The sequence below is a fragment of the Alligator sinensis genome, unplaced genomic scaffold (genome assembly GCF_000455745.1).
Source record: "Alligator sinensis unplaced genomic scaffold, ASM45574v1 scaffold1510_1, whole genome shotgun sequence".
NCBI lineage: Eukaryota > Metazoa > Chordata > Crocodylia > Alligatoridae > Alligator > Alligator sinensis.
The window spans coordinates 180,773-196,462 of record NW_005842654.1 but is presented as its reverse complement, the minus strand read 5'-3'; the positions used below and the strand labels follow the sequence as shown (position 1 = coordinate 196,462).

The 15,690-nt window shown below is 40.3% G+C and overlaps 1 protein-coding gene across 1 annotated transcript in view; it reads right to left on the bottom strand.

The window, feature by feature from the left end:
• The window catches only part of ERBIN (erbb2 interacting protein), a 182,687-nt gene that overhangs the window by 75,524 nt on the left and 91,473 nt on the right, over positions 1–15,690 (bottom strand). Inside the window, exon 8 of the mRNA XM_014524730.2 lies at positions 7,924–7,980. Coding sequence (XP_014380216.1) covers positions 7,924–7,980 — 57 coding nt within the window. The remainder of the gene's footprint in view (positions 1–7,923; positions 7,981–15,690) is intronic.

The window sequence follows — 15,690 nt, the reverse complement described above, 5'->3', positions numbered from 1 at the left end:
TCACCTCACAGGATCTACCTGGCTCTGCTCCAGCTGGGGGGAGGAGGGGGCACCATCATTTTAGCCCCCCCATCCTCCCCCCACCAAAAATAAAAGTCAGTGCCTATACTCAAAGCTGGACCCATCATTTGGAGCACGTGTCACTTGTTAAAAGTGAAGTAGCGATTGAAAATATTGGTTGTTTTGGGTGTGCATTAAAAAAAAATGTATTTTATTTTCCTTCAGCTACATAGCATGTGAACAGTCTGTACAACACTCTGCACACAACTGCTTTCCTTTAAATAAGCACTATTTTTATTGAGCCAGTTTGAATTATAATAGTTCCAATTCTTCAGGGTCTAAATATGAATCATTTTAAAACTAAGCAACATACTTGACAACATAATTTTGATTTAGTTTGTTGGTATTAATCATACATTTTAATCAACAACCCTACATGCTAGTGTGAAATACTATGCACAGGCCTAAAAATCAGAGCATTTAACAGGACTGCTAAGCACTAAGCAGCATGTTGTAATAAATAAGTCCAATTACATCTATGATTAAGAAACAAAAATACAGGTATATACATGTGAAGAAACTAAAGAGGTAAAAATAAAAAAAGCCACATATAAAAAGAAAAAGAAATTGATTCATACTGCTATGCTCCATTAGCTCCAAAAACACTGTAATATTAGCATATCCTTTTCAATTTATTTCTGTATTAGTGTTTAATGCTATATTGATTTTTTTTGTTTTCTACAGGTATGACGTGCTTTCATTTCTGAACATATATCTAAACTTTTTAAACTGAATGTAGTCTTGTTCTTAACCTCCATTTTCACTTCATAATGAAGGCAGCAGTCAACTACTTTGCTGATTAAGTCAACTGCAAAACAGACTCAAGGAGCTGACAGACAGCTTCTGCTGGTATGCTGGGACACTGGCAAGAGAACAGATTTTTCTTCCATTAGCTGTAACCTATACATAGGTGCTTTACTTCTCGAGTCCCAAATCAGAAAGGTACTTAAATGCATGCACTTAAAACACATGAATAGTCTCAATACTTCAGTCACTATTAATTATCTTACTGAACTGGGTTCTAGAAGAGATTAAAGAATGTGAGTGGGATGGTAGCATTTGTGTTTCCAGGAATATAATTAAGGTGCTCACAGAATCAGGTTTCGCATACAGTAAAACTTTTGGGGGCCTGCTGAACACAATGGCAGATCTCCTATCGACTTTAGTAGAGCCAGGATTTTGCATACAAAGCACAATATTTCTGTAATCTTCTCTCACCCTACTTTTTTTTTTTTTTTGCCTTTGAGTACCCCTAAGTTACTGATAGATATTCTAAACCTCAATGCCATATGAATGAAGTGTTTTGTCTGAGAATTAACTACATATTTACCTTCCAACCATATTTATCACTCATATGTCATATATCTCTCTCTCATCTTCAAGTGATGCCAGTTTACATAAGTAACATCCAAAGTTAAACTGTCTCAATCACTTTTATTGCTGAAAATTTGTTACCTCAGAAATAAGTTATTATGAAGCTAAGGTTACCAAAAGAATTATACACATTACAGGAATGAAAACCAGAGCATTTTCATTTCCTTGTCTGAATACTCTTTTTGATGCCACTACTTCTGAGTAATTGTCACTCATTTCATCCCAGGTTTGTGTCTTGTTTTGTTTATATGCCCATCACTATATATGGCACCTCGGCACAAGTTAAAAGTCACATTCAATTCTGTCCAAAAAAAGATTTCAATTACTCGCTTATGTCTCAAGTGTCTTAAGTGCGATCATTAGCAACACTGGCTAGCAATCCACACTGCAACTTACTGTAAACAATTATCTGCTAGAGTATGCTGTGACAAATAAGGCTTTGTTGTTTTTTCTTTCCCCACTCCACCATCACTTTTCCCTTTACCTAATCATTAGTCCAGAGGAAAATCCTTCTTCTTGTACTTAATACTGATATGGGTCACACCTAACTTTTTAAGTTTCACCGTAACTACTTGTTGGGTTCACTCTATTAAATGTTCAAAGACTGAAGTGCAAAATATAATGATTCAACACAGTGCTAGAGTATAGAAACTACAGTTACCTAGGTTTATTTGGCCAAGGATAAAAGTCAAGTAATCCGAAACCCCGCTTTCAATCAAGAGACACAAGGCAGGGACTAGAAATAATATACAATCTAAAAATAAAAGTATGCACAGCTAAAGCCCATTAAAACAATCCCAGATAAAATTTTAGACAGGCACTTTATTACTGTGAAAAGCAAGACTGGGGATTATACTCACATTATGTTAAATAAGCCTCTGAACTGTTTTGGAACACATTTTACATAACAGATTGCACACGACAGAATTGTATTTTTTTCAGCAAGAAGTGTATTAATAAACAAAGGCATTCAAAATGAATGAATCTTATTCTCAGTCACTGAAAATAAGCATCGAAATCCCACATAAATGGATCCAATAATAGAATCTGAATAATACACTCAAGTCAAAATAAGTCCCTAAAATAAAATTATAAATGAATACAAAAATGCATACAGGAATATGGCAGCAGTATACTGCATTTTTTCAGATATCTATATTGACCAAGTAGAAAGCAAAAAATTTTAAACTGGAATCAAATTCATAAAATTAAATTAAAGAATTCTTGAGATGCAGTAAACTGGATAGGGGAAAACAGAGATATGAGGAACATAAGTTTCTGAGATGGAGTCCACCTGAATAGAGAGAAAGGAATGGAAAGCTAATCTGGAGAGCTGGGAGAGAAAAATACTGAGCATGAGGGGAAGGAAATATTTGCAACCAGAGGACCAGACAATTTGGGGTTGTGGTGTACCTTGGGTCACATGAGGCTCAATTCTCTTTTTAATAGTCATTAAGATGTTAAAATGCAGATGTTAAAAAACAAACCGCAAAATGGCACTTTTTAAAAAACTTGGTGTGCCTGTACTGAGCCCCACACATGCCCAAAAGAGACAATGCGTTGCTTCAACACAGCTTGTCCAACTTCTGTAAAGATCAGGCACTTTAGTGGGGCTTTTTTGACACTTATTTAATAGCTGATTGAATCAGCTCCAGCTAAAAGTGCCAAAAAGCCCCACTGAAGCACCTGATCTTTACACATGCTGCAGAACTGAGTTGAAGTAATGCACTGCTGCTTCCAGTGAAGCACTTTTTTTTTTTTTTAAACATCTGCAAGCAGCCTAAGAGATTAGTGAAATGGAAACCCAAGTATGTATATACCTTAAAGGTTTCATTCGTACTTACTTTGGCAATATTTTCAACTGGTTTTCTCTAAGTTCCAATATCTGGAGTTTAGTTAACCTGTAATATAAAGAGAGTATACAATTAAAAGCTAAACACCTCCCTTCTGTGACAAAACTCAGTGAAAAGAGTAACTGTATCATAATGAAAAAGGGAACTGTATTGTAGTTACTTTTTCTATAGCCATTAAAAATTATTGAAGATCAATATTTTTTCATTTAAGAATGCAAAAATATGCTGCCCAGAAACAGCCACGCTATTCTGATTTTGCCTGTTCAGTACATTTTTAATGGCTGTCTTTTGCTTTTTGAATTTGCATCAGCACCTGCTTTTCTCCACTGTGCAATTTTTTTTGCACATTTCAATTACTTCACAGGAAATAAACACCTTTCTTTGACACTAAAGCATAAAAAGTCATGGAGATTGGATGGAATGAAGAGATGGGCCAGACTAAGCAGAACAAATTACATGTTAAATTTTTAATCCAGGATAAACACCATGTGAAAAGAATCTCTCTGTTTTTGATTGCCACAAATATTTATCATCCATGTGGTCAAATTACCTTTGGATAGGTAGGATACCTTTCATCTTGGATTTTATTACAAATTCCCTTTTTAGTCAGCTCCCTAATCCATTCTGAATTGTTTTGTTTGGAGGCTTTCTGACCTTACCTACAGTAAATCCCTTCATGCAAGATAAATAAATAACCTCTCAATCTCTGAACTCAATTGCTGGCTAAGATAAATTCAAAGCAGTCTCAACAGTTAGTCAAGTGATTTCAAATCCCTGTTGGATCTCTGTGGATCAGGACAGACGTAAACAAGGCTCGCTCTCCTTGTTAAATGAAGGGCTGAAACTGCCTTCGGTTTAAATTCAGGTAGGGTCACACAGATGAGAGGTTTTGCAATGACGAACTGACAGTCCCTGCATATTACAGAACGAGGCATTCAGCTCCATGAAGCAAGCTGAAGTAGCTACAAAAATCAAGACAGTGAAGGTACAGTAAATTTAAGAATAAATTTAAGTTTGATTGAATAGTATGGGCCAAGTTTAAGGGATAAAAGAAAAGCTTAACAGCACCATTTCCCTGCCCTCAAGATTGCTAACAGCTTTGATCCCATCCAGGTGCCATCCACAGAAAAGTAAAGTAGTCCTCCAGGCTCTATAATGCTGTAAATAGCTTCAGAACAGGCTTTTTACAGAAATGATATCCCAATACAATCCAGTTTTGGTTGCAGGAACTGCAGGATATCTAGAATTACAGGCAGGGAAGCATCTGGTTTTGCTCCCCTGTGCTGTATGTAAGAAACAAGTTTTTGCAAACAGAAATCAGACACTGAAATAAAATTTTCTTCAAGTCAGTATTCTGGACCCAGATATTTCATTCAGTAGTGCATCCTTTCTCTTATGGGAAAAAGAAACTAAACACGTGTTATTCCTTCAGTATCTACAGATCTAGAAACTCATTGGAAGTTTTCCTGTTCTTCTGACCTTATCTGCATCCTGCCCTTCCAGCCCAGACCACTGTTTCCTGTTATATGAATCACAGCCAGAACAGAGCAGTTTCTGCTGCCTTCCTTAGATTTGAGTGGTTGCACTGTATGCCTGGAATTCGATTCCTGATCTGTCACTGGCATTGTAACAGGGCCAGGGTCTTACTTTAAGTTTAAGTGAACCATTTCACACACTGTCTGGGTGCTTATAAGACTTCATCAATGTGGCATCTGAATGTCTTCAAGGTACAGATTAGGACCTGGTATTTAATGGAAAAAATAATTTGCATACCCTGGAGTCTGTTGCAACACCTCTTGAATGAGTCACCTTCTCTGAGCCTGCCAGGCAATAACTTCCATTTCAGAGAGATGCTATTTGTAAGCGACTGCAATTTTGCATGTGTCAGTGCACAATAAGAACTTAATGCTATGTGAACAGGAAAATATCAGATCTTGAAAAACAAATTTCAGTGGCTTTTACTCGTTTAAAAGTTTTTAGGACTGTGCCAGGGTTTCAGGGGGAATTGACAGCTAGCCTGGAATAATCTGTCACATGTGGGACTAACATCATAATGGCTCGTAAGATTACTTCCATGGCTGTGCCTGGGGAAGCCGTAGATTTGGTTTCTGGGAACTGCTCTTTCTTTACCTGTTCAGCCTGAACAATAGTTGGCTATGTGAAAATCTAAAAAAACAAGCAACAAACCAACCTGAGAAAGCCCTGAGCTAAACCTGGTATCCTGTACTTGACAGCACAAACCTGCATGTCAGTTATCCTTCAGGAGATGCTTACTAGAAATCATCACAGATCGCCCAACTTATTCCAATTTCCCCTTGACTGAAACTTTTCTCTTCACTTGGCTATACATACTGGAGGCAAACGCTGGAATCCTGGGGGCCAGTGAATCCCATATGCCTTGGAGAAGGATAATGTAATCCACAAACAGTTTTACTCTGCTTGCTGACCGAGAAGACCTGTATCTAAGCATCTGGACTAGTATATAGAAAATAAAATGTTTCTGTAAAAAAGGAAAATACTCAAAGAACCTTAATTACTGGTATCCCTTTGGATTCCATGTACAGGAAGGAAACAATAAATCAAGATGCACAATGCATGCCTCATATTACCACAAAAAAGAAATAGAAAAGAATGATATGCACTGTTCAAAAATGGCATCTACCACCTTACAACAGAAAATATGGTGTGCTTTGAAATACACATTTAACATACAAAATCAAGAAGTGGGATAACATACCACACCTCAAAAATAAGTTGTGGCATCTCGGTTTCTGAGTTTTAGCAGTAAATACAAGACATTCAGTTTCACCAACTTGCTCAGGATCCATTTTCAAATGGTAGATAAATTTGTGGCTTCATTACAAAATTAGGTTTATAAAATCAGCTAACCAAGCCAAAAGCCATTCAGTTTAAACAATGAGCTAATTCCATATCTTAAATGTTTACTGAGTTATATTACTTCCAAGAATAATTTTGGTCACTGTTGCATTAAGCAGCCTTAGCATACTACAGCTTGACTTACAAAGTCACAAAAAATCTTAATATTAAATATCTGACATCAACACTACAGTGAGTAGAAAGTTAAATAAATCTGCTTAATCAGATTCCCTCACTGATAGGTACAATTAGTTAGCAGATTCTGCAACAATACAACTCTGAATCACAAAAACAAGCTTTTACTGTATCCAAAGAGATGCCTACCAACTCGCATTCACCCATTCATTTTTCTTAGTCGCATCCAAAAAGAATTTATATATTCAGATCACAAGTTCTTCAGCACAGAAAAATTATTTTGAAATAAAAACTATTAAAAGCATCATACTGAAATAATCTGGTAGCATCTGAGTATTGCAAAGCCCAGTCTGCTGAAGTGAAGAAACGCAACTAAATAAAATAATGCCTCGAAATCCCAACATCACTTTGTTAGTTTATGTAATATACAAAAATAATGGAAAATCAAGTTCTTAAGGTCCCTTTTTGAAATTTGATTCTACAACATTTGAAATCCAAAATTCAAAACGAATTCATAGCACTGATTCCTAGGCCTGTGCAAATAGGGAAGTATTCAATTTGTATTTGGCAGATTCAGAGGACAGCGATTTGATTCGGTGATTCAAATTACTGACCCCATTCAATATGGCTGAATCAGAATCAGAGATTCAGTGCTGATTCGGAGATCCAGATCAGCCAGGGAGAGGCAGGCATAAATGGGTGGCTACATGGCTCCTCCAGCTGTGCCTGCCTCACCCTGGTCACTTCAAGAAAAGCCCCACGCACACCACTGTAGCAGCAGCGATTAGGGCCTCCGACAGCTCGTGGCAGAGCCATCCCTCATAGCACAGGGCAGTGGGAGGCAGCAGGGATCACTCCCCCCTGCTTGGCACACGCATCACCACTATCGCATTGCACAGGTGCAGAGAGGCTCAGCAGGGCACTGTGTACTGTCTGGGAGCTGGGGACACTGGGGATGAGTGGTGCCAAGCTCTGGCTCACAGGTGGAGCCACCCCAGCTCCCAGACAGCACACGGCACTGCCACGCCTTACTGAACCCACGCAATGCAACAGCTGCCATGTGGGTGCCAAGCTGGGGGGAAGCAATCCTCACTGCCCCACACTGTACGGGGGGGCTCTGCCACGAGCCCTCAGAGGCCCTGATTGCTGCTGCTAGAGCTGGTGAGTGTGGACAATTTGGGGTTGTGGTGTACCTTGGGTCACATGAGGCTCAATTCTCTTTTTAATAGTCATTAAGATGTTAAAATGCAGATGTTAAAAAACAAACCGCAAAATGGCACTTTTTAAAAAACTTGGTGTGCCTGTACTGAGCCCCACACATGCCCAAAAGAGACAATGCGTTGCTTCAACACAGCTTGTCCAACTTCTGTAAAGATCAGGCACTTTAGTGGGGCTTTTTTGACACTTATTTAATAGCTGATTGAATCAGCTCCAGCTAAAAGTGCCAAAAAGCCCCACTGAAGCACCTGATCTTTACACATGCTGCAGAACTGAGTTGAAGTAATGCACTGCTGCTTCCAGTGAAGCACTTTTTTTTTTTTTTAAACATCTGCAAGCAGCCTAAGAGATTAGTGAAATGGAAACCCAAGTATGTATATACCTTAAAGGTTTCATTCGTACTTACTTTGGCAATATTTTCAACTGGTTTTCTCTAAGTTCCAATATCTGGAGTTTAGTTAACCTGTAATATAAAGAGAGTATACAATTAAAAGCTAAACACCTCCCTTCTGTGACAAAACTCAGTGAAAAGAGTAACTGTATCATAATGAAAAAGGGAACTGTATTGTAGTTACTTTTTCTATAGCCATTAAAAATTATTGAAGATCAATATTTTTTCATTTAAGAATGCAAAAATATGCTGCCCAGAAACAGCCACGCTATTCTGATTTTGCCTGTTCAGTACATTTTTAATGGCTGTCTTTTGCTTTTTGAATTTGCATCAGCACCTGCTTTTCTCCACTGTGCAATTTTTTTTGCACATTTCAATTACTTCACAGGAAATAAACACCTTTCTTTGACACTAAAGCATAAAAAGTCATGGAGATTGGATGGAATGAAGAGATGGGCCAGACTAAGCAGAACAAATTACATGTTAAATTTTTAATCCAGGATAAACACCATGTGAAAAGAATCTCTCTGTTTTTGATTGCCACAAATATTTATCATCCATGTGGTCAAATTACCTTTGGATAGGTAGGATACCTTTCATCTTGGATTTTATTACAAATTCCCTTTTTAGTCAGCTCCCTAATCCATTCTGAATTGTTTTGTTTGGAGGCTTTCTGACCTTACCTACAGTAAATCCCTTCATGCAAGATAAATAAATAACCTCTCAATCTCTGAACTCAATTGCTGGCTAAGATAAATTCAAAGCAGTCTCAACAGTTAGTCAAGTGATTTCAAATCCCTGTTGGATCTCTGTGGATCAGGACAGACGTAAACAAGGCTCGCTCTCCTTGTTAAATGAAGGGCTGAAACTGCCTTCGGTTTAAATTCAGGTAGGGTCACACAGATGAGAGGTTTTGCAATGACGAACTGACAGTCCCTGCATATTACAGAACGAGGCATTCAGCTCCATGAAGCAAGCTGAAGTAGCTACAAAAATCAAGACAGTGAAGGTACAGTAAATTTAAGAATAAATTTAAGTTTGATTGAATAGTATGGGCCAAGTTTAAGGGATAAAAGAAAAGCTTAACAGCACCATTTCCCTGCCCTCAAGATTGCTAACAGCTTTGATCCCATCCAGGTGCCATCCACAGAAAAGTAAAGTAGTCCTCCAGGCTCTATAATGCTGTAAATAGCTTCAGAACAGGCTTTTTACAGAAATGATATCCCAATACAATCCAGTTTTGGTTGCAGGAACTGCAGGATATCTAGAATTACAGGCAGGGAAGCATCTGGTTTTGCTCCCCTGTGCTGTATGTAAGAAACAAGTTTTTGCAAACAGAAATCAGACACTGAAATAAAATTTTCTTCAAGTCAGTATTCTGGACCCAGATATTTCATTCAGTAGTGCATCCTTTCTCTTATGGGAAAAAGAAACTAAACACGTGTTATTCCTTCAGTATCTACAGATCTAGAAACTCATTGGAAGTTTTCCTGTTCTTCTGACCTTATCTGCATCCTGCCCTTCCAGCCCAGACCACTGTTTCCTGTTATATGAATCACAGCCAGAACAGAGCAGTTTCTGCTGCCTTCCTTAGATTTGAGTGGTTGCACTGTATGCCTGGAATTCGATTCCTGATCTGTCACTGGCATTGTAACAGGGCCAGGGTCTTACTTTAAGTTTAAGTGAACCATTTCACACACTGTCTGGGTGCTTATAAGACTTCATCAATGTGGCATCTGAATGTCTTCAAGGTACAGATTAGGACCTGGTATTTAATGGAAAAAATAATTTGCATACCCTGGAGTCTGTTGCAACACCTCTTGAATGAGTCACCTTCTCTGAGCCTGCCAGGCAATAACTTCCATTTCAGAGAGATGCTATTTGTAAGCGACTGCAATTTTGCATGTGTCAGTGCACAATAAGAACTTAATGCTATGTGAACAGGAAAATATCAGATCTTGAAAAACAAATTTCAGTGGCTTTTACTCGTTTAAAAGTTTTTAGGACTGTGCCAGGGTTTCAGGGGGAATTGACAGCTAGCCTGGAATAATCTGTCACATGTGGGACTAACATCATAATGGCTCGTAAGATTACTTCCATGGCTGTGCCTGGGGAAGCCGTAGATTTGGTTTCTGGGAACTGCTCTTTCTTTACCTGTTCAGCCTGAACAATAGTTGGCTATGTGAAAATCTAAAAAAACAAGCAACAAACCAACCTGAGAAAGCCCTGAGCTAAACCTGGTATCCTGTACTTGACAGCACAAACCTGCATGTCAGTTATCCTTCAGGAGATGCTTACTAGAAATCATCACAGATCGCCCAACTTATTCCAATTTCCCCTTGACTGAAACTTTTCTCTTCACTTGGCTATACATACTGGAGGCAAACGCTGGAATCCTGGGGGCCAGTGAATCCCATATGCCTTGGAGAAGGATAATGTAATCCACAAACAGTTTTACTCTGCTTGCTGACCGAGAAGACCTGTATCTAAGCATCTGGACTAGTATATAGAAAATAAAATGTTTCTGTAAAAAAGGAAAATACTCAAAGAACCTTAATTACTGGTATCCCTTTGGATTCCATGTACAGGAAGGAAACAATAAATCAAGATGCACAATGCATGCCTCATATTACCACAAAAAAGAAATAGAAAAGAATGATATGCACTGTTCAAAAATGGCATCTACCACCTTACAACAGAAAATATGGTGTGCTTTGAAATACACATTTAACATACAAAATCAAGAAGTGGGATAACATACCACACCTCAAAAATAAGTTGTGGCATCTCGGTTTCTGAGTTTTAGCAGTAAATACAAGACATTCAGTTTCACCAACTTGCTCAGGATCCATTTTCAAATGGTAGATAAATTTGTGGCTTCATTACAAAATTAGGTTTATAAAATCAGCTAACCAAGCCAAAAGCCATTCAGTTTAAACAATGAGCTAATTCCATATCTTAAATGTTTACTGAGTTATATTACTTCCAAGAATAATTTTGGTCACTGTTGCATTAAGCAGCCTTAGCATACTACAGCTTGACTTACAAAGTCACAAAAAATCTTAATATTAAATATCTGACATCAACACTACAGTGAGTAGAAAGTTAAATAAATCTGCTTAATCAGATTCCCTCACTGATAGGTACAATTAGTTAGCAGATTCTGCAACAATACAACTCTGAATCACAAAAACAAGCTTTTACTGTATCCAAAGAGATGCCTACCAACTCGCATTCACCCATTCATTTTTCTTAGTCGCATCCAAAAAGAATTTATATATTCAGATCACAAGTTCTTCAGCACAGAAAAATTATTTTGAAATAAAAACTATTAAAAGCATCATACTGAAATAATCTGGTAGCATCTGAGTATTGCAAAGCCCAGTCTGCTGAAGTGAAGAAACGCAACTAAATAAAATAATGCCTCGAAATCCCAACATCACTTTGTTAGTTTATGTAATATACAAAAATAATGGAAAATCAAGTTCTTAAGGTCCCTTTTTGAAATTTGATTCTACAACATTTGAAATCCAAAATTCAAAACGAATTCATAGCACTGATTCCTAGGCCTGTGCAAATAGGGAAGTATTCAATTTGTATTTGGCAGATTCAGAGGACAGCGATTTGATTCGGTGATTCAAATTACTGACCCCATTCAATATGGCTGAATCAGAATCAGAGATTCAGTGCTGATTCGGAGATCCAGATCAGCCAGGGAGAGGCAGGCATAAATGGGTGGCTACATGGCTCCTCCAGCTGTGCCTGCCTCACCCTGGTCACTTCAAGAAAAGCCCCACGCACACCACTGTAGCAGCAGCGATTAGGGCCTCCGACAGCTCGTGGCAGAGCCATCCCTCATAGCACAGGGCAGTGGGAGGCAGCAGGGATCACTCCCCCCTGCTTGGCACACGCATCACCACTATCGCATTGCACAGGTGCAGAGAGGCTCAGCAGGGCACTGTGTACTGTCTGGGAGCTGGGGACACTGGGGATGAGTGGTGCCAAGCTCTGGCTCACAGGTGGAGCCCCCCCAGCTCCCAGACAGCACAGGGGGTGTGGGTTGGGGTGTTTTTTTTTTTTTTTTTTTTTTTTTTTTAAGTGCTGGGAGGCTGGGCTGGGCAGTGGATAGAGCCAGGCAGGACAGCCATGGGGGCTTCTCCCATGGCTCCCCCCACCAGGGGAGAGGCAGGCACAGCCTGGGGAGCCACGGGAGAACCTGCAGCCACCCGGCTGTGCCTGCCTCTCCCCAGCTGATCTGAATCTCTCCGAATCAATTCAGAGGTTTCAGATTCGCTTTGGACCTTTTAATGGATCTCCCAATTCGATTTGGATTCGGAGATTCAGCCGCCGAATAGGGCCAAATTTCCTCTGAACTGAATTGGTGACCGAAGCTTTGCACAGCCTTAATTATTCCTTTTAAGAGGGAGGTTGCCTAAAAAAAGGCAAATTCTGAGTTTACAAAATAATGCCAAACACTGGGTCATGGGTGCCAGATGCTCAGAATGAACTTCTTGGTAATACACCTGTCAATAAGAAGTTTAATCATTAGTAGCAACAATACCGTTACTGGTTCCCCTTCCATGTATTCTACCTTAGAGGCCAGAACCAGCAAAGGAACAAAAGCAATGGTTTTCACAGCCATGTCTATTTTTCACAATAATCAAGTAGGAATGAATGCAGTTTTATTTGTCACAACCCAGTTAATCAGTCCCCATGCCACTAGCAAGAGATACCATTCAAGTAGTCAACCAAGGGTTAAAAAAAAAAAAATTCTTGCCAGAAACTCCTGAAACAAAATCCTGGCGGAGAGCTGTATATAATTTATGCCCATGTCACAAACAAGAAACGAAACTTAAGACTGGTCAGGGTGAAAGGGGATAGCCCTGCCATAAATCCCTGCAATTGGTCAAGAAACAAGCGTAAGCCCCTCATCATAACCTCATACGTAACAGGCAGAAAACCTAATCCACTACCTTGTAACCTGATAGCAACCTGAGAGCACAAAGAACTGCTGCTTGCCAGAAAATTAAAGATTCCACATAACGGTTCATCACTGGGTATCTCCGTCAGACACCTCTGTCTATAAATAGTTTAGCAGTTTCCGCCCAAGCTGGAGAACCCCGGAGAAACCTCTGAGGAGAGACCCAAGTCCATCACCAGAGTAGGCTGACGGTCTGATCAGCTGTCAATACTCCCCGTCATCGTTAATTTTGACGTAGTAAAGCCCTGCAGGCACGATAGCACGTTTTCAGCGCCACGTCCGTCATTGCTTGGCTGTAACCCGTACGTTTGACTGTAATCGATGCAACTGCAACAGGAACAAAGGCTCAGCCTGCGTCGCACATCACTATCTGGGCGACCTAAGTAAACAATCTCCTATAACCAACACGCGTCTGTGCCTGGTTAATTTCACCCCATCCATCACTACCTGCCTGTCAGGTGAAAGTTTTACTGCTCTGGTGTGGGGGGGTCAGAAAGCAGCTGTCGGCGCTGCTCTGATCTCCGACATTATTGTGCAATGCTCATACTTAAAACATTTCAAGACACTTTATGAAATAACATATCAGAAAGCTGGGAGCGTAACAGCTATACACACATACCACAACCACTGTGTGTCAAGAAACTTAGCCATGGACTCTGTTCTGCTGAAAACAGTTACTTACTCCAGACACCAAGATTTCCATTGTAATTTTTTTGAATAGAAGAATGGACTGTAATTTCCAGCTGGACAATTGCAAGAGTTTAATATTCTACCCAAATTGTATTACACCTTAATCGTTTACTGCAATGTCAACATTCACAGTAAGAACTCAAATCCCACTTTAAGTCTTGAATACACTGCCTACAGATGTGTATATTTATATTTAGAGAAGGATGACCTGATTTTCAAAGATGCAGAGCATTTGCAGCTGCCATGGTCTTCTGCATATATTGCAATGCAAGCTAACTCGCGTATCTTGACCAGTACTGATGCACTAAAAGTCAAGGAGGGAAGGTAATCTAAATACTATCCACACGTCTTAAATTCTGAAGGAGCTGGCATAAAAAATTGCAATGCTGGTAGCAAAGATATTAAATAAGTCCCTCAACTACCACATGCCCTAAGAATAGCAAATGCAGTATCTATTTTTAAAATATGTGGGGGGAAATGGATTCAAGTAACAAGCCCAGTAGTCTCACCTTATTAGTGTGCAAAGCTTTAAAACAAATTTTGAAGGAAAAAAATCATTAAATACAGGGAGGAAAGTGGGGAAATGGGATAAAATGCAACAAGACAGTCAAACTGCTTTCTTACACAAAGGACATGTGGTAGATATGATCCAACTGGACTTCAAGCAAAACATTTCACACAATGCCATATGGGAAATTAGTAGAGAAGATAGGGATTGTATAAGAACTGCTAGAAGGGTAAAAAACAGCAGTAAGCAGTGATGAAAGGAGAAAAGTCTCAGGATGGAAGGAAAATTACTACTGGAGTTCCTCAGAGATGGGTCTTAAGACAGATGTATATTTTCATTAACAACTTTGGTTTAAAAAATTACCAAGTATATTGATAAATGTGCTGACTGCACAAACCTAGGAAGCATCATCAATACAGAGTACTGGACTATAGAGAAAGAATGGTATGACCTTGGGAGACGGCTATAATAGAAATGCACTTAAATTAAATAAAATACAAACTGCAAAGCCGCACTCTTAGAAAATATTAAAAAGAATCTCTGTTGTATGCTGGGTGACCATCAGTTGGAAATGACTGAGAAGGACCATATTAACACCTTTGTAAAAGGCCCTGGTGAACCCTCATTTGAAATGCTCTGTAAAATTCTAGTCACACTTGTCCAAGGAAGATGAACTCAGGAGAGAACAGGTGCAGAAAAGAGATACAAGGATGACTGGGGGAGCAGAGCCCTTGTCACAGAGAAGATATCAGTGGGTATGTCCCTGGTGTTTTCAGGGAGGAATGCTTTCTAGCATGGCCTCCTCATTTGGTCCTGTCCACATGCCCCAAACCCAGAAATAGGGCACTGAAGTTGCTCTAAGGGTGCCTCTAGTACCTTGGAAACTCAGGAAAGGCTGCTAGAGGTGCATCCCTTAGAAATGTTGCTGTATTTTTTGGACTCGGAGCAAGCAGTGGGGTCAAGATGGTCCTTCCCTGAGAGCACCAGAAAAATGGTGTAGATATAGGTTTCCCTCGATTTATGTGATACATGCGTTCCTGGAGAACACCACATAAATCGAATTCACATAAAGCGAACCTACTTTATAATGTAAGAAATAGGGATCAGTTTCTGTGTTGGCTGCTCCAGGGGCTGGTTGGGTGAGTGCGGACAAGTGGAGCCCCAGGCAGTGCGGGGCGCAGCACTCACCCCAGCCTCGGCTGTAGTGGCCCCGGGAGCTACCAGCAGTCACTGGGCTGCACCATGCCTCGAACCCCGCAGGGCTCTACCTGTCCCCACTCACCCCAGCTCCTGTTGCAGCTCTCCTGGGAGCGGCCGATGCACCATGCCCCAAACCCCCCGGAGCACTGTGCCCCAAACCTCCCAACACAGTGGAGCCTAGCAGCTGCAAGCAAGTGGTGTCCGTTACAGCTCCCAGGGCTGTAACAAGGGCGGGCAGCCGTCTGCAGCCAGATGAGAGCAGGCTGGGGCCGGTGGCCACTGCAGGCTCAGGGGCTCCAGGCTCTTCCCAGCACTCTGTCCATCTCCACCACACACCCCTGGCTGCAGCAGCCCCAGGAGCCAACTGCCTGCACCAGGGCACAGTGCAGCCCAGCACCGGCAG